At 34.9% G+C, this 18,950-nt stretch overlaps 1 protein-coding gene across 3 annotated transcripts in view; it reads right to left on the minus strand.

The window, feature by feature from the left end:
- LOC105302318 (E3 SUMO-protein ligase RanBP2) overlaps positions 1-14,221 on the minus strand; it is a 54,361-nt gene extending 40,140 nt beyond the window's left edge. The window contains exons 1-4 of one of the 3 annotated variants that reach the window (XM_023520506.1): positions 14,032-14,221; positions 3,573-3,637; positions 2,254-2,365; positions 1,645-1,797 (exon numbers count right to left, since the gene is read on the minus strand). In XM_023520506.1, coding sequence (XP_023376274.1) covers positions 1,645-1,797; positions 2,254-2,365; positions 3,573-3,637; positions 14,032-14,103 — 402 coding nt within the window. In that variant the 5' untranslated portion in view covers positions 14,104-14,221. Of the gene's footprint in view, positions 1-1,644; positions 1,798-2,253; positions 2,366-3,572; positions 3,641-14,031 lie in introns of all 3 variants that reach the window. The other 2 variants (XM_011375297.2, XM_023520507.1) reach the window with 2 other exon arrangements.
- Positions 14,222-18,950: the final 4,729 nt, after the last annotated feature.

Raw genomic sequence — 18,950 nt, forward strand, 5'->3', positions numbered from 1 at the left:
TCCGTTCTTTAATTACCTTTCTCTATTAGTGGTGTTCTACACTCCAGTCTCAGCCATCCATTTGGCTTTGACACAAGTCTTCAAAATACATATCTTGATCATACCACTCACCACTCAGACCACCATACCCCTCTAATCCTTGCAGTTCACTGGGGGCTCACATGCCACATATATTTGCATCTATCATGCAAAAAGCTTTGTTCAATACACTGACATCACTGTTTCTAATTTTCCATAAAACACTCTGCTCTCTCTCTCTTCCCCTCTCCCCTCTTCCTTTTTTCTGTCAAGCTAAAATGGCATAATCCCTAATATTCATAATTACTACTTGCTTACACATTCTCTTAATTCCATCTATCTTTCCTTATGAAAACTGTACCATCTGCTTTCTCTGTACCTATAACAATAACAGTTGCACATTTAGGGGTAGGGCATTCAGAAATCTGGGAAATTGCAAACAAGCTAACAGGTTCACTTTCATAATCTCAAACTTCCGAACTGGTAATATCTAGGACAAAATCCTACTTTAAACTTCTAAGAGACTCACCTTCTCCATTCCCTGAAAAGGTCACTTCATATTCCTCCTCTTTCCTCAAATTTCCCAAACTTTCCTTCAACCCTTGCTTTCAACTTACAATTCATTCTTCACTAAGAAAACTGAAGCCATCATATATAAATTCCACTTTATCTTATTTACTTATACTCATCTCCCTGTTCACTTAACCTAGCAAAGAGCAAGGTCTCCATTAGAACTGTTTTCATTACCCTCTCTCCTTTACCAATGGCTCTCCTTCTGGATCATTTTCATAAACTTACATATGGCCTTTCTATATCTGTAAAAAAGCCCTAGACTTTGAAAATATGTTTAAAAATAAGTAAAATATCAACACCATTATGAATGCTTTTCAAAACTGCTTTAACTTTTGCTTGAAAACCTCATTATCCCATAACGCAAACCTTTCCATTTTTAGATAACAGTTCTTTAAAAACTTCCTAACAACCCTACACTGTCATTCTATGGGTAATTTTCACCCAATGAAGCAAATTTTATATCGAATAGAGCTCAGTTTAAATCTTGGCTCTACCATCTAGCTACAAAACTGTAACACGCCTAATTTATTAATCATTTCATAAGGGTAAAAGAGACAGCATTTGTAAAGCATAATAGTGCCTAATAAGACAGTATACACTGAAAAAGGTTTTGAAGAGAAAAATTTTGTTTTGCCATTCTTTTTTAGATATAAATAATTGACATAATACTGTATTAATTTAAGGTATACATATGATTTGATATATATATATATTGCAAAATAATTTCCACAATAAGTTTAGTTAACAACCATCACCTCTCAGTTACAAATTGTTTGTTCTTGTGATGAGAACTTTTAAGATCTACTCTTAGCAACTTTCGATACAGTATTGTTACCAACAGTCACCACACTATATATTACATCCCCAGAACTTACTTATAACTGAAAGTCTGTACTTTTTGACCACCATCACCCATCATCCACTGACTCCCCACCTGCACACACACTGGTTGAATACGTTTGCTACTAAAAAAGTCTTTTAAACTACAAATATTAGAAATAGTTGTGTATTAAGCTTTCTCCAACTGCTTTATTATTTTGTACAGTTTTTTACCTTTAGTTTATAAATTGCAGGACTTCCTGGGAAAAGTTTAGCTGCTCTTTCAACCCAGTATTTTGCTCTTCCATCAGTAACATCATTTTTACAAAGCAATTCTGCAATTTTCAACACAAGATCTTTTTGTGTTGGGTTTAATTCCACTGAACGCTGATATCAGAAAAGAAATAATAAATTGGTAAGAGTCATAAAGTACATACACTCATATATAAACGTTAAAGACTCTATTCCTAAATGACAACATGTTATTTCAATGTTGTTAAAATGAAATTTAGTGTCTTGAATAATTTTTGAAGATGAATTAAATAAAAATTAATGCCAAGAAGAAAGAAATTACGTATAGAAAAGCATTTCTGACCATGTTACTGGACTTAAAATTTATAGGTTTTTATCTTCTTTTATAAGTACTAGCCTCTTAATGATAAATTATAGTGTATTTTGGGCCAAATAATTTAAAATCAGTTCCAAGCGGTGTCAACAGTACTGTGATACCAATGCTTGTTTTCATGATGTCCACTAAGTATATTTGAATTATTATATAATAAGAACTCTGGCCATCATGTATTTGGCTGTGCAAAGCCTGAATTTTAATCTTATATAGTTTACCTTATAACATTCGACAGCTTTGTCTATGTTTTCTTCCACTTCATAAAGAAGACCAAGAAATCTGTGAGCTTTGGGATCCCTTTCTTGTACATTAATATATGTAGATATGTATCTGTTTAAAAATATGAACATAAAAACAAGCAATCCTTAAAAAATCACATTTAGAACAGTATTTAAAGGCTAACTAAAGAATACAACTTAAACCAAAGCAACCACTAATTTATAGTAATTCTAATTATTGCCTACCATTATTTAAACAAGAGTATGCAAATAATATGCAGATAACTCCAAAGTATCCATAAAAACAATGTATAATATTGCAACGTACTAATTTTACCATTAAATGTTAGTTACCAAAGTTTTTTCCAGTGCTACCCACACATATGAATTGAATACATAAATTGCTTTTTTCTTCCTGATAATATTTTGGTAAAGTACTGAAGAATCTGCATACAAATCAGAAAGTGATTATAGTAAATATTTTTAAGTTACCATAATGCAAAAAATACTAAAGAGCAACTATTTCCCAAATAACTAAGAGAATGTATTTACCTTTTAAACAATAAAATAATATCTAACAGTACTGTACCCAGCTAAAACAAAGCAGAAAAAAATTACTAAATATACTACCAAATGCAAACAATTTTCATTTCTTAAATCAATTAACGACTAAAATTAAGTAAGCAACTTCTAGGCTTAGAAGTGTTATCATAAGAGAAACTGAACCACAGACCAACACTGGAGGAAAATGTGTCACATTAATAAAGAACCCCAATGCTGCTATTTAGATAATGTTGCCATCGTTTTCCTTGCTGGCATTTTCATCTTCCCATCAATGCCTTTAATAGCATGCTTCCCTCCTTATTTCCTGCTTTACGCTACTCCAAATCAGGAAATCAGAGCAATCAAACTTCTTGGCCCTATTAGCGTGACAAAGCCTCAAAGTGTCAACTAGGGAGTCAAAGTTCTTTTAGACAAACTATTCTCCTGCCCAAGAAATCACAGTTTAATTTTGCATTAATTGCTATTTTCCAGCTGATTAATGTACCAGATATCTAACCAGGAAGAAAGAAAGATATAAGCATGGTTGTCTTTTATTCTAACCCAGGACAACCTTTTTAAAAAAAGTGTTTTAAGCCAAACAATTTCTTGCCTTAGGCCAGTCCTTAACATCAGTCTTACTGATGTATCCCTTATTTCCAGAACTTACCTAGGAAGAACTGCTAAAAGACAATTTTTTAAATCCATTTCAAAGAAGAATATGAGGTCAAGGAATTGAGTTTAGAAAACTAAAGCATGTTTTAGAGTTTGGTACTTACTTCTTAGCAAGATCGTATTCTTTAGCTTCATAGTACAGCTTTGCAAAATAAAATCCTTTCATTGACTTCTGAAAAACATTAAAAATTCTTTATTTTTCGTATTTTGAATTTTGCAAAATTTTCACAAGAACTAAAATCTGTCCTAATGAAGTTAACACCAATATTTTTTGTTCATTTAAAAAGTAAAAGAAATTGCCTGTAGAAATTCATCAATGTTCTAAAAGCCATGATTTCATGTTTTATAATTCTCATAATAAAACATAAATTTAAGAACAGTAAGATAAGACATTAGAAATTAAGAATTTCTATCAACAAAAACCTTAGAAATCATGTTGTGCTACTCCCTCATTTTATAGATAAGCAAAAAGACACCTGCTTTTCTAGGGGAGAGGTGTACCAGAAACCTTTCTTCTACCATATGAAAGCCTCTATGGCGAAGAATGAGCAAGTACTTCAGACCTATTAAAGCACTGAGGATTCCAATTCCCTCATCCAGGTACTATTTTCTCTCTACAGATAAGTATTTTGTACTTATGGAATTAAAAATGCAGAAATAAAAATTAGGACAGTAATAAACAAAGCCCAACTCCTCGCTCTTTTATTTACATAAGCTCCAAGTTCAGAATGCTGGGACACAATCAGATAATGTTACATACAAGGGATAGGAATACACAGCCATCAAACATCTTATTTTTGAAAACTATATAAGGACACAGGAAAAAAAAATCAATATATTAAGTGAAAAATATCAGTCTATGAAGCAGTATATCTTCGTTTATTTATTTTATTTGTAAAAAATGCATATTCAGGATTTGTTCATTGTGCCAGGCACTTTCTGGGCACTGGAAAATCAGCAGTAAGTAAACAAAAAGCTTCTATCTTTACGAAGCCTGCATTTTAAGAGAGGCAACAAATAGTATGGGAGCAGAATAGAGCACCATTTTACAGTCTTTCATCAATTATTTGCATTCACATTTTAAAAAGCTAAAGTCAGTATTCATCTCACAAATCACAGATATCCTACCACTGGGCCTGTTTAGCTGGCACTCTTCTTTCTTAGTTAGTAATGGTGGTGGGGAGCAAACAAGGACATTTGAGATTTTATAAAATAAGAGACAGACAGAGCTATCAGGAAAGGTCTCATTAAGGGGTATTTGATCAGAAATCTGAATAAAGTGAAGTGTTTCTCCTAGGAAACATAAAAGTCCTTAATGTGCTACGTGCCTAAAAACATGCAAATAAAAAGACAGTAAAGGAAGACTACGAACAACTCAATGCCCACAAATTTGATAATCTAGGTGAAATGAACCAATTCCTCAAACAATCTACCAAAACTCACACAAGAAGAAACAGATGACCTACACAGGCCTGTATTAAAGAAATTGCATCAATAATTAATAACCTCTCAAAACAGAAAGCACCAGGACTAGGCCTAGATGGGTTCACTGGTGAATTCCGCTAAACATTTAAGTAAGAAATTATATCAATTCTCTACAATCTTTCAGAGGATAAAAACAAAGGGATTACCTACTTATTCCTTCTGAGGCTAGTATTACCTTAACACCAAAACCAGACAAAGATTTTACAGTAAAAGGGAATTACAGAACAACATCACTCATAAACACAGATACAAAAATCCTCAACAAAATCCTCAAACTAAACCAAGCAATATACAAATAGAATTATATACCATGAACAAGGGGCATTTTTCCCAGGTATGCAAGGCTGGTTTAGCATTCAAAAAATCAATTAATGTAATCCATCACATCAACAAGGGGAATAAAAAACATGATCCTATTAATACATGTAGAAAAGAATTTGACAAAATTCAACAACCATTCAGGATAAAAACTCTCAGTAAACTTGGAACAAAGGGAAACATCGTACACTTGATGAAGAGTACTTACAAAAAGACCAATAGCTAACATCATAATGGTAAGAAACTCAGTTTTCTCACTAAGATTAGGAATGAGCCAAGAATGTTCCCTCTCATCACTCCGTTATACCACCATACTAGAATTCCTAACTAATACATAAGACTAGAAAAAGAAATAAAAAGTATTCAGAATGGGAAGGAAAAAATAAAACTGTCTCTGTTTGCAGATGACATGACTATGAAGAAAATCTGAAAGAACTGACCAAAAAATTCCTGGAAATAATAAGCAATTATAGCAAGTTTGCAAGATACAAGGTTAATATAAAAAAAGTCAATCACTTTTCTATCTATCAGCAATGAACAAGTGAAACACAAAACTATAAAACTCCTTGTAGATAACACAGAGAAAATCTAGATGACTATGGGTTTAGCTATGACCTTTTAGAAAAAATACTAATGGCACGATCCATGAAAGAACTGATAAGCTGTTAAGTCATTAAAATTAAAAATTTTCTGTTCTGCAAAAGACACTGCCAAGAGAATGAAGACAAGCCACACACTAGAATATATTTGCAAAGGCACGTCTGAGAAAGGTTACCCAAAATACACAAGTAACTCTTAAAAATCAAAAATAACAACCCAATTAAAAAAATGGGTCAAAGACCTGAAGAGACACAACACCACACAAACAGCAAATAAGCATACAAAAAGACCCTCCACATCAATCTGTTTAATTGTAAAGTAAAACGAGATACCAATATATTCCTATTAAAATAGCCGAAATCCAGAACACTTACACTACCAAGTGCTGGTGAGGATGTGGTTACTACAGGAACTCTCATTCACTACTGGTGGGAATACAGAATGGTGCAGCTACTTTGGAAGACTGGCAGTTCCTTACAATACTAAAAATGATCCATCAATAGTGCTCCTTGGTATTTACCCAGAAGAGCTGAGAACTTCACACAAAAACCTGAACACAAATGTTTGTAAACAAAACTCTGAAGCAACCAAGATATACCTCTCAGTAGGTGAGTGGATAAACTGTGTACAGAGTTCTCCAAACCCCTGGTACCATCCATGGCCTGTTAGGAACTGAGTCACACAGAAGGAGGTGAGTGGTGGGCAAGTGAGTGAAGCTTTATCTATATTTGCAACCACTCCCCAGCACCAGCATCACCGCCTCAGCTCTACCCCAGATTATCAAGCATTAGATTCTCACAGGAGCACTGACCTGTCCCTGGTGCTAAAAAGGTTGGGGACCGTTCCTGTGGTACATCCAGACAATGGAATGTTATTCAGCACTTAAAACAAATGAGTTATCAATCCATAAAAAAAACATGGAGAAAACTTAAATGCATATCACTAAATAAAAGCCAATCTGAAAAGATTACATACCGTAGGATTCCAATTCCAATTTTATATCATTCTGGAAAAGATGAAACTATGGACATAGTAAAAAGATTAGTGGTTGCCAGGTTCTGGGGCGAAGGATGAATGACTAGGCAGAGCACAAAGGATTTTCAAGGCAGTAAAACTATTCCACATGACCTAATAGCAAATATGTCTTTATACATTTGATAAAACCCAAGGACTGCACAATATCAAGGTAAACCCTTAGGCAAACTATAGACTTTAGGGGGTAATTCTGTATATGTGTAGGTTCAAAAATTTTAACAAGTGTACCACTCTGTGAGGGAGGCCATACATATGTGGAAAGAGACAGTCTGTGAGAAATCTCTGTACCTTCTACACAATTTTGCTATGAACCCAAAACTGCACTAAAAAATAATCTAATAGAAAAAATATTTTTAACTCCAACGCTTAACAAAGTAGAGTTTTTAAACTAACTCTCAACAAAGTACCTCAGCAAAATGAATTCAACAGTATATTAGAAGTATTATATACCATGACCAACTGAGATTTATCCCAGAAATGCAATAGTGGTTCGATATAAGAAAATAAAGCAAGTGATTTGTTACATTACAGAACAAAGGGAAAAATCACATGATCATCTCAACTGCCATGAAAGAAAAAACACTTGAGAAAATCCAACATCCATTTATGATTAAACTCTCAGAAAACTAAAAATTCAAGGAATCTCCCAGAAAACTAAGAATATCTTCAATATAAGAAAAGCCATAAATGAAAAACGCACAGCTAACATCATACTCAGTGGTGAAATTCTACTGAAGGCTTTCACCACTTCTATTCAACATTGTATTGGAAGCTCTACTCAGAGTAATTAGACAAGAAAAAATAAAAAGCATCTAAATTTGAAAGAGTAAAACTATCTCTATTCATAGATGATATGATCCTATATATAGGAAATCCCAAAGAATCCATTAAAAAAAACTACTAGAGCTTAAAAAACTAATTCAGCAACATTGCAGAGTACAAGATCAACACACACATCAGCTGTACTGCTATAAACCAGCAATGAACAATTAGAAAAAATTAAGAAAGCAATTCCATTTACAATAACATTTAAAATAAAATACCTGTGAATAAATATAACCAAGAAGGTGAAATATCTGTACACTGAAAATATAAACACTGCTGAAAGAAATTAAAAATCTAAATAAATGAAAAGGTGTGTTCATGGATAAGATGATCTAATACTGTCAAGATGTCAACACTATACAAAACAATTGAGATTTAATGCAATGTCAATGAAAATTCCAACAATCTTTTTTTGCAGAACCGAAAGCCAATCCTCAAATTCATATGGAATTGCAAAAAGCCTCCAATAGACAAACACTCTTAAAAATAAGAACAAAGCTAGAGGACTCAGCCACTTCCAAATTTCAAAACTTACTAAGCTACAGCAATCAAAACAGTGTGATACTGACATTAAGACAAATAGATCAATAGAAAAGAATTGAAAGTTAGAAATAAACCCATAAGTCTATGGCCAACTGATTTTTGACAAGGGTTCCCAGTCCATTCAGCGAGGAAAAAAACAGTCTCTTCAACAGATAGAGATGGTACAACTGAATTTCAAATACAAAATAATGAAACTGGACCCCTTCCACACAACATATACAATAATTAAATCAAAAATGAGTCAAAAACTAAAATATAAGAACTAAAAAAAATCATAAAACTCTTAGAAGAAAAACACAGGAATAAATGACCTTGGATTTGATAATGTACTTAGATATGACACAAAAAGTACAAGAAACCAAAGGAAAAAAAACAGGTAAAATGAAATTCATCTAAATTAAAATCTATTGTGCATCAACTGACATAAAGAAGGTAAAGACAACCTATGAAAAGAGAAAAAATACTTGGAAATCATATCCAAAATGTATAAAGAATTTCTGTAACTCAACAACAACAACAAAATATTCAATTAAAAACCCAGGCAAAAAACTCAAGAAGACATTTCTCAAAAAGATATGCAAAAGGCCAATAAACCAGGAAAAGATGCTATTATTTGTAATAAGGAAAATGCAAATCAAAACCACCATGAGAAACCACTTCACACCTATTAGAATGGGTACATTAAAAAAGAACAAAGAAAATAACAAGTCTTAGCAAAAATGCAGAGAAACTGGAACCATCTTATTACATTGCTGGTAGAAAGGTAAAATGGTAGAGCCCTTGTGTGAAACAGTTTGGTGATTCCTCAAACGCTAAACAAAGAATATGACCCAGTAACTGCACACCTGGATATATATCCAAAAGAACTAAAAACGAAGTTCTCAGATATCTGTATACACATGTTCACAGCAGCATTACTCCCAATAGCCAAAAGGTGGAAACAATCCAAATGCCCTTCAACAGATTAATGGATAATTATTATTCAGCCACAAAAAGGAATGAAGTTCTGATACTTGCTGTAACATAGATGAATCTTTAAACCGTGCTAAATGAAATAAGCCAGAAACAAAAGGAAGAATACTGTATGCTCCCATTTAAGTGAAATAGCTAAAATAGGGAAATTCAGAGAAAAAGGAAGTAGATGTAACCAGGGGCTAGTGAGGAGGGGAATCTGAGACTTATTTGCTCAATGATTACAAAGTTTCTGTGAGGTGATGAAAAGTCTTGGAAATATAGCTGACCCTTGAAAAACGCAAGGGGTGGGGATGCTGACCCTCACCCAGTCAAAAATCCACATGTAACTTTGGACTCCCCAAAAACTTAACTACGTAGTGATGATGGCTGAACAACATTACAAACATAATTAATACAATTGAATTGTACACTTTAAAATGGTTAAAATGGCAAATTCTTATATATATTTTATCACAATCTAAAACACCAATAATGTAATATACCCAAACTCACTAAACTGTACCTTTTATGTGAGTGAACTGAATGTATGGTATGGAATTATCTCAATAAAGTTGTTAAAAACATACTCTAATTTTATGTCAAAATAGTGACATACACTCATATTCCAAGTCATCTTAGTATGACAGTATTAACACTACATCCTCCTTAACATGGTATATTTTAAAACTAAAAAGCTACAAGCAATCTTCAACTTCATTAAGTATTCTGAACACTTTCCAAAACAGGTTAAAAAAATCAGGAATAATTTTAAAAAGCAAAGAAAAGAATATACCAGACTTGGGTGCACAGAACCTCCGTCCCCCTCCCAGCCCCATGAATTCATAAATTTAAAAGATATGAAGATTATGACAATAATACATAAGAGTCAAGATGGCACTAAAAGGAAGAGCTCCTCCCCTTTTAAAATAGATTCCCACAAGGCACAATGTCAACACATAATAGAAAAATCGACTCCATTACCTATTTTGCTTCCAACTATCTGATTAAAGAGGACTATCTTAAGATAAACAAGTGATTAAAAATGAATATATAGAACCATATAATTTGTCTCCAATCTGCTCATTACAGCCCAGGGTGATAAGAGCCTTGTGTAAGGATACATAGGTAGACAGGAGCAAAGGCAATGCTATACAGCAGTGCAATCCATGATTCAGTCAGTGTGTTTCTTTCCATGACACCTTATGCCCTGTAAGCAAATGCGTGAATTTACCTAAGCTAAATATTAAGAATTGATGTGAGGCTAAAAAGAGACATTCAGACCTTGAAAGATATCACAACTGACTCCCCCCTCTCCCGCATCCCCCGCAAAAAGCTTAAGTAAATGGGTTTATTCTCCAAACTGTGGTGTACTGACAAGGGTGAGGGCAGAGTTATAGAGGAAGATAAGCCAAGTCTAGATACCGAATGGTGAATTCTCCAATCTCCTTCCCCCAGAAGGTGAGGTTAAGGAAATCTCTTTTTAAAAAAATTTAGAACAGACAGATGACACAAATAAGAGAAAAAAATGTAGAGGATCGAATCTGAACCAACTTTCAGTTCATAAGAACATGAGAAAGATGACAAGGAAAAAAAAACAAAAAAATAAAACAGATTTGGGGGGTGGGGGGGACAGGAAGAAATGCTCAAACAAACAACAAAAGTCCCAGAACTGAAGGAAATGAGTTTGTCAATTGAAACCTACAAGCTATCAAGAAAAAGAATCACATCAGATTTCTTACTAACAGTATAAATGACCAGAAAATTAAGCAATGTTCTCAAAATAATGGAAACAATTATTTCGAACCTAGAAATTGATAACCAAACTATCAAGATGCTTTTCAGACATGTGTTAAAAAAAAAATCCCTACACACTCCTTTTCAAAGCAAACTGGAGACTGTGCTACGCCAAAACAGTGGAAGTACGTCAAGAAGACGTCAGTTACAAGAAACAAAGTCTGACACAGAAAAATGAAGGGAATGCTCAAAATGATTAAGGAAAGTCCCAGAAGCATAGCTGTGTAGCATAGAAACAGAAACCACTCCAGGTTGGAGCAGTAAGATAAGAGTGCTCCAGAAGGAAGACTCTCTTAAAAATATTTTTTAACCTGAAATTAATAATTATGTGACCTGTTTGATCACACTTGAGAATTTAATTCGAATTTGGGTAAAGAATTAGTAATACAGCATAGAAAACTAAACAAACCAACAAATAAAGCAATTATTAACTCCAGGAAAATAAAACTACACAATGAAGGTGACTCAAATGCTAAAATATTTACTTTATCATAATTACATAAATACTAAATATTCATTTAACTAAAAATTACAGTAACAACTGGAAGATCAAGATGGGGGAATAAAAACATCTGTGGATGGAGGTCTGGAGGAAAAACGTAGAAAGTCAGTAGAAAGTGTCTAAAATTGGAGAAAGGAGATCAAGAAATAAAAGTATACATGTACGTTATTCAGAAATATGAAGTTTAGATGTAAACAGCAAAACAAATAACTAAGAGCTGTCAAATTGCCTCTGAGAAGTAGCAATTAGGAGTGTGGAATGGGAAGTCATCTAGTCAGATATCTAGGAAAACTAAACAGAAGCCATCTAGAAAAAATAAAAATTAAAGAAACACAAGTGATATTTCCAACAAGAGAAAAAGCAGGTGTGTAGGAGTGGAGACATGGCAAAACAAAAGAGATGAACAAATAGAAGCAAAGGAAAATATAAGAATATGGACCTATAACGGCACTCCAGAACTTGGACCTCCTAGAAACCCATGGTCAGTTCATATATGGCCAATATATGCCAAACTGGGAGCCAAGTAAATACTAATTTCTTTCTACTCTTCACTGGAGCTGTCTGCTGCCTTCATCATCTCCCTTCCAAGCTATTCAAAGCACTGTTTTGTCATTTTACTTATACCTAAGTTTACTAAATATCCTCACAAGTTCCAAAGTTACTTATTTGCTAATCAATACTCCACTGAAATCCTGAAGTTCTAAAGTAAATCATTTCTCCTTGTTTGAAGCAAAACATCTAACTAAAATAATATTTTTAAATGTAAAAGAGAAATGGCCATAATAACCAATCCTTAAAATGTTGCCCCCAACCCTCTTTAATTGATGGAAAAGTTAGGTAGGTCAAAGAACATTCTAATTCTGTCTAGACCAGTGGTTTTAATCTTTTGAGAGCTAAGGTCCCCAATAATAATCTCATGAAAACTCTAAACTTGCTTTAAAAAAAAGTCATCAATTTAGGGGGGTACAGAAACCCCTAATAAGGTTCCATTTTAGACTTGGACACCACATCTGAATTCATGACTAAGCCAGTAGTTTGAAACTGCAGCCTTTATGTACCTATTCCTCTCCTCTGGAGAAATAGTCCGTAACCTACTCCACAATTCCTAATAGAAACTAAATCAGACCCACTACCAAAATCCTGCTGAGCCACCTACTGATCTTAGACAAGTATCTTTAATCTCTCAGGTGTCACTATCACAGGATTTTGGGGGCACAAAATAAGATACCATATGCCTAAGAATATAAAAAAAAAGAAACAATTATGTTGCTGATTGTCCTTGAGTTTGAGTTTTTTTCCCCATAAATTATCCTTTTTTTTTTTTAAATTAGAATTCACACTCATATTAGTGTCAGGTGTACAACATACTGGTTATGGGATTTTTGTTTTGTTTTGTTTTGTTTTAATTTCCTCATACATCTTTATACTCATAGGCCCTTGCCCAGGACAGGTCAGAATAACTGTCTTTTTAATATCAACACCTATTTAGTGCTTACTATGTGCCAAACAGTACCTTAAATGTTTAACATGGATCATTCGTAAATACTCCTATCGATACTATAACTCCATCTTATTGATGAAATAAATTTAACTTGTCTCAAATTCCACAGCTTATAAACGGCAGAGATGTGATTCAACCACAAGCAAAATGATTCAAGACCCTACGCACATCCACTTTTTCCTCACCCTTCCCGCCCACTTCAGTTCTGTTAAATACAAAATATACCTAGTACATTTCTTAAGAGAAAAAATGCTCCAAGAGCATGTGGTTAAAAAGGTTAAACATTTTAAGCCACGGTAACAACACCCTGTAAGAAATTTATAATTTCCAAGATTACGTTTAAAAAAAAAAAAAAAAGGGCAAGTAAGTTTCGAAAGAGTGCTAGGAGTCGGGGAGTGGAGTGTTGAGATTTAAGGGAAGAACCAGCCTCAAAACAGGGGGACTTCCGGTGTCATTTGCGCGGACTGTCAGACAGCTGCATATGTGGCTGCCCTTGCTCCGGGTCCCCTGGACGCCTACGTTAGACACCCATCACAGCAGTAAAAGCCCTCCCTGAAGCTGTGTCAGTACCCGCTGGGTTCCACCAACCTAGGCCCAGCCTAGAGGGCGCCGCCGGCGGCGCGGTGGGTAACTGTCCGGGAGACGAAAAGAATCCAGCCGGATATGGCAGGCGCCCAAGCCCCGAAGACGAGGCCGCGCGGGTGAGCCCGAGGAACCCCAGAACAGGATGGGCCCGCGGGAGAGGACAGTCGGGAGCGGGCCAGAGGAAGAGGAAGCGCTGGCGCCAACGGCCGCCCGCCGCGGTCTCACCGCCCCCCCGCCCCAACCGTTCCCGTCCCCCTTGAGCTAGCGAGCTCCACGCCGCCCACCACACCGCACAAGCCGGCCAGCGCCTCCAGAGAACATGCCAGGGAGCCGCGGCCGCCGGGAGCCATGACGCCGGCGCCACGCGGGGCCGCGACCAGGCCTGGGCAGAGGCCACACTTCTACCCAAGAACCTGCTCACCTCTCGGGGCGACGGAGCGAAGCCCTGCACTGAAGCGATGTACCGCTCCACCTCGGCCTTACTACGCCTCATCGCGTCGCGGACCCGGCTCCCGGGGCGCGAGAAGCGAGCGCTGAGGCCCACAACAGTCGCCGTCTCCAGGAGCCAAGCGCCTGAAAGCCCGTGACGCAGCGCCGTCGCCGGCAGAGGAGCAGGCCGCCCGCATGCGTGTTGCGTCAGCACTCTGCGCCACGCAGACAACGGCGGCGCTCTGGCCGCGCATAACCCTTCTGCGTCCTGGCCTTGGGCTCTGCGCGCGGTCCTGCTGTCAGGTCAGGTCTCGGCTGTCAGCCGTCAGCAGTGGCCGACGTGGAAAGAAGTGTTCATCGCCACGCAGGGGCCAAGGACTAGCAACTAGATCAATGAGATGTTTTTACCTGGTGGGTTCTCAAAAGTTTTTACACAAATTATCCTTTTTCTTTTTGTTCAATTAGAATTCACACTCATTAGTGTCAGGTGTACAACATACTGGTTATAGGGGTTTTGTTCTGTTTTTTAAAAATTTCACAAAAAAAGTCATTTGTTCTTAATTATAATTACGCGATGCTGTGGAAGTAAGCATTCAGGGCAATTTGGTGAACGTGTACAAATTTGAAACCTTTCTGGAGGCGATTGGTTAAATATGTTGGACGCATGTGAATATGAAACATACACTTTTTTAAAAACATGAGAAAAGTAAAAGTACATTGTTTAAGGAAAGACACAAATACATTGTTTTTGGAGGATTATAATTATACATGCATATATTTGTACATATATATATGAATGCCCCCATTTGTATTTCAATAGCAAAATAGGATATACCAAAATGTTAACAGTAATCACTCAAAATGTTGAGTCATCTGTATTTTCCAAATCTTCAAAAATGTTTACTTTTGGAATTTGAATTTTAAAATCTTAGTTTAAAACAAATTTTATAAAATCAATGGTGAAGACATTTTTAGGTTTAAAAAGATCACATTTGTATACACTGGGGGTATTTTCTGGGAAAATATGAAACAAATGAATTTTTTGGAAATTTTTAACTGCAAGTTTAGGATGTTATGGCTATGAGTAATTTTTATCCTTTTTGATTTTCCCATATTTTCCAAATTTTCTACAATGAGCAAGTATTGCATTTATAAAGAGGAAAAATACATTTTGTTTCGTTTTCTTTCAAACATATTGGATGTGAATAAGAAAAGGAAATGATTCTGAGGTTTCTAGTGTGACTGACATACATTAACAAAAATAACATGTAAAGAGAATCTGGTTTGGGATAGAAATCCTATTTTAGGTAGTTGATTTATTTCACTTGATTTATTTCATTTATATATCCAAGCAGAGATGCCTACTAGGTAGATGACATAGGAGAACCAAGATATGTGATAGATTTGTAAGTCATAAACCTCAGGTGATAGCTGAAACTATGTTTGCTTGGAAAGAGTGTTAGTAATAATAGCCATAGCAAATAAGTAAGCCCTTCCTCTCTCCCAAGTCCTTTTCTTAGCACTTCACATTTATTTACTCATTTAATTCTCCCAACCACGAAATGGGAGGATGAGTTTGTCCTGGGCTTTAGAAATAGACTTTCTTCTCCATTATGATATCCGTTTGAGCCTTCATCTCTTCCCAACATAGATTAGTTCCATCCAAACCTATTCTCACAAGTAATTACCGTTCCCCCAAAGAACTTAGCAGTAGGATGAATTTTACTCTAAAGACTCCATCACTTATACCAATGCATTGCAAACTCAATTCAAATAACTTGAAGCCACAGAAATATTTAGCTTGTGATAATTTTTTTATGAACAGCAGTTTTACCCGATTAATCTGAGTCCTCAACTTTGAATTAATTGAATTTATAGACGTCCAACACTGCTGCTGATCACACTCGAGTTATTTTCATCTCAGATTCCTTTATGCTCTGTTACTGATTATCATCCATTGCAGACAGTCTTTCACATGTCATGTGATTCTTTTATCTTCAGAATTATTCATGCTGTCATTTCTCCCACCATTTTCTCAGCACTCCCAATTCGTATAATTCTATAGTAATCCTAAACTACTGCTTTGTAGGTAGCACTTTGAATATTCTCATGACTTTTGAACTTAGTAGACATGATGAGGTTAAAAATGTTCATAAAGAAGTTCAGAAACGAGAAACCACATTGCCACTGACATCTTTTGTTCTTGTGCATTTTTAAGTGGTTTTCATTTTAAAACTTTTGCTTTGGCTGCATCTCTGAAAATAGAGGCTTTTGCACATACTCCTCTTACTGTTCATAACCTAAACTGCCTTTAATGTGCAGAAATGGATCTTTCACCCATCAGCTGAGGAAGAATTTGGAACTATCACATGATAGCACAACCATACCTGTATTAATATGAGGCAGAGCTTGCGCAAACCATAAATTTAGGAATATATACACACATATGTATATGCATTTGCATGCATATATTTTTTATATCTATATATTCACATATATGTATGTATATATTTATGGGCATTGAATCCACAAATCAGTGCTAATACAAATATATGTAGTTTAAAATTTTCTAGAAGTCACATTTTAAAAAGAAACAGGAGAAATTAATTGTAATAATCTTATTCAAGCCAATATAAAATATAATTTCAACATTCAATTTATATAAACAAATGAGCTTACATTTTTTCTTTGTACTATTCAAAATCTGGTGTGTATTTTATATTTACATCTTAATTCAGATGCTAAATTTTCAGAAATAATTGATCTGCATTTAGATTTCATAAAACTTAGGGCTGAAAAAGTAGATTCATATACCCAAGTTGTTCCAAACATATTTAAAAGTTGTTGATAACTGACTTGAATATCATTTTAAAATTTGAATTTAATTAAAATTAAATCAAATTAAAAATTCAGTTATTCAGTAGCACTAGGTACATTTCAAGTGCTCCATTGCTATATGAGTCTAGTGTATTGGACATCACAGCTCTATATAATTCTATTATTTGTTATTCAGACATTAATCTTAAGAAGAAACAGGTTTTGAAAGAAAACAAGATACTGCCTGTAACAGTCAGTGTGACTGAGGAAAATCCAAAAAGCACAGCTTTAAGGAAGAGGATAATAAACAGCATAAAATGCTACAAAAAGATCAGGAATGATAACAAACTCTAGACTTGCTCACTAAAAGTTGGTTTTTGAAAAAAACGGTGCAGGCAAAAACCAGCTTTCAAGTAGTTAAGGAAATGAAGGCACAAAGTAACAATTACTTTTTTTTAATAGGGAGAACTAACGTTGGTATTTTCAGTAAATAATCATATAGAAAAATTGCCCATTTGGGGAGTGTATAGTTTTATGAATTTTAAGACATGTATATATTCATGTAACCAATTACATCATCCAAAAATATTGATGTTGTTAGTTTATAGTCACACTCTTTACCATTGATCACTTCTCCACACTATAGTTTTGTCTTTTAGGGAATACCACATGAATGGAATCATACAGTGTATATGCAACCTTTTGATACTGGCTTCTTTCATTCAGCATAATGCCTCTGGAATTCATACAAGTTTTTGAATATATTAATAGCTTACACTTTTTCATTGCTGATTAATGATCCATGGTGTGAATATACTACAGGTTTATCTCTTTACCAGTTGTAGGACACTGGGTTGTTAACAGTTTTTGGTGATTATGAATAGAGCTGCTATAAATATTTGTATACATATTTTTCAATAAACACAAGTTTTTATTTCTCTAGAATAAGGGTTAGCAAACTATGGCTTGTGGGCTGGCTGCCTGTTTTTGCAAATAAAATTTTATTGCAACACAGCGGTGCCCATTTATTTACATATTAGCTGACCGCTGTTTTTACACTACTATGACAGTGTTGAGTAGTTGTGAGAGGCCTATGTCCTATAAGCCTAAAATGTTTATTATCTGGCCCTTCAAGAAAAACTTTGCTTACACCTGCTCTGAAGACTCAAGAATGGGATTGCTGGGTCCTGTGGGGGGTGATGTTTAATTTTATAAGAAACTGCCAAACTTTTCTAGAATGGCTATATCACTTTTGCATTCCCATGAGAAATATATGAAAGATCAAGTTGCTCTGCATCCTTATCATCATTTGGTATTATCAGTATTTTTTTAAGTCATCCTAAAAAATGTGTAGCAGATCCTGTCATTTTATTTTAGCCCTTAATAAGGTTTAGCCCTTAAATGTTCTCATTCGACATTTTTTCACCAGCATAGTTGCCAACCATATATCTTGTTTGGTAAACTGTGTTTTAATTGCCTATATTTAATCTGGTTGTTGTCTTATTGTTGAGTTTTGAGAGGTCTTTATGTATTCTGATTGCAGGTCCTCTATCAGATATATGATTGGCAAATATTTGTCTTCCAGTATATAATTTGTTATTTCATTCTCTAAACAGTGGCTTCCACAGAGCAAACATTTTTTATTTTGTTAAGGCCAACTTATCCATTCTTTCTTTAATGAATCATGCTTTTGATGTCACGTCTGAGAACTCTTTGCCTAACCCCCAGTCACAAAAGTTTTCTTCTATGTCTTACGCTTAATATTTATATCTATAATCCACTTTGAGTTAATTTTTGTTGTAAGTGGAAGGTTTATATCGAGCCTTTTTTTGCAATTGTTCCAGCACTATTCTTTCTCCATTAAGTTGCTATTGCCCCTTTGTAGAAATCAAATGACTATTTTTACATGGGTTATATCTAGATTCTCTAGTTTCATTGAGTTATACATCTATCTTTATGTATATATCTCACTGTCTTGATTATTGTAGCTTTATATGCCTTAAAATTGAGTGGTGTGATTCCTCCAGTTTTAAACTTTTGTCAAAATGGTTATATTTTAGTGCCTTTACCTTTCCACATACATTCTATAATCAA

The sequence above is a fragment of the Pteropus vampyrus genome, unplaced genomic scaffold (assembly GCF_000151845.1).
Source record: "Pteropus vampyrus isolate Shadow unplaced genomic scaffold, Pvam_2.0 Scaffold269, whole genome shotgun sequence".
Lineage (NCBI taxonomy): Eukaryota > Metazoa > Chordata > Mammalia > Chiroptera > Pteropodidae > Pteropus > Pteropus vampyrus.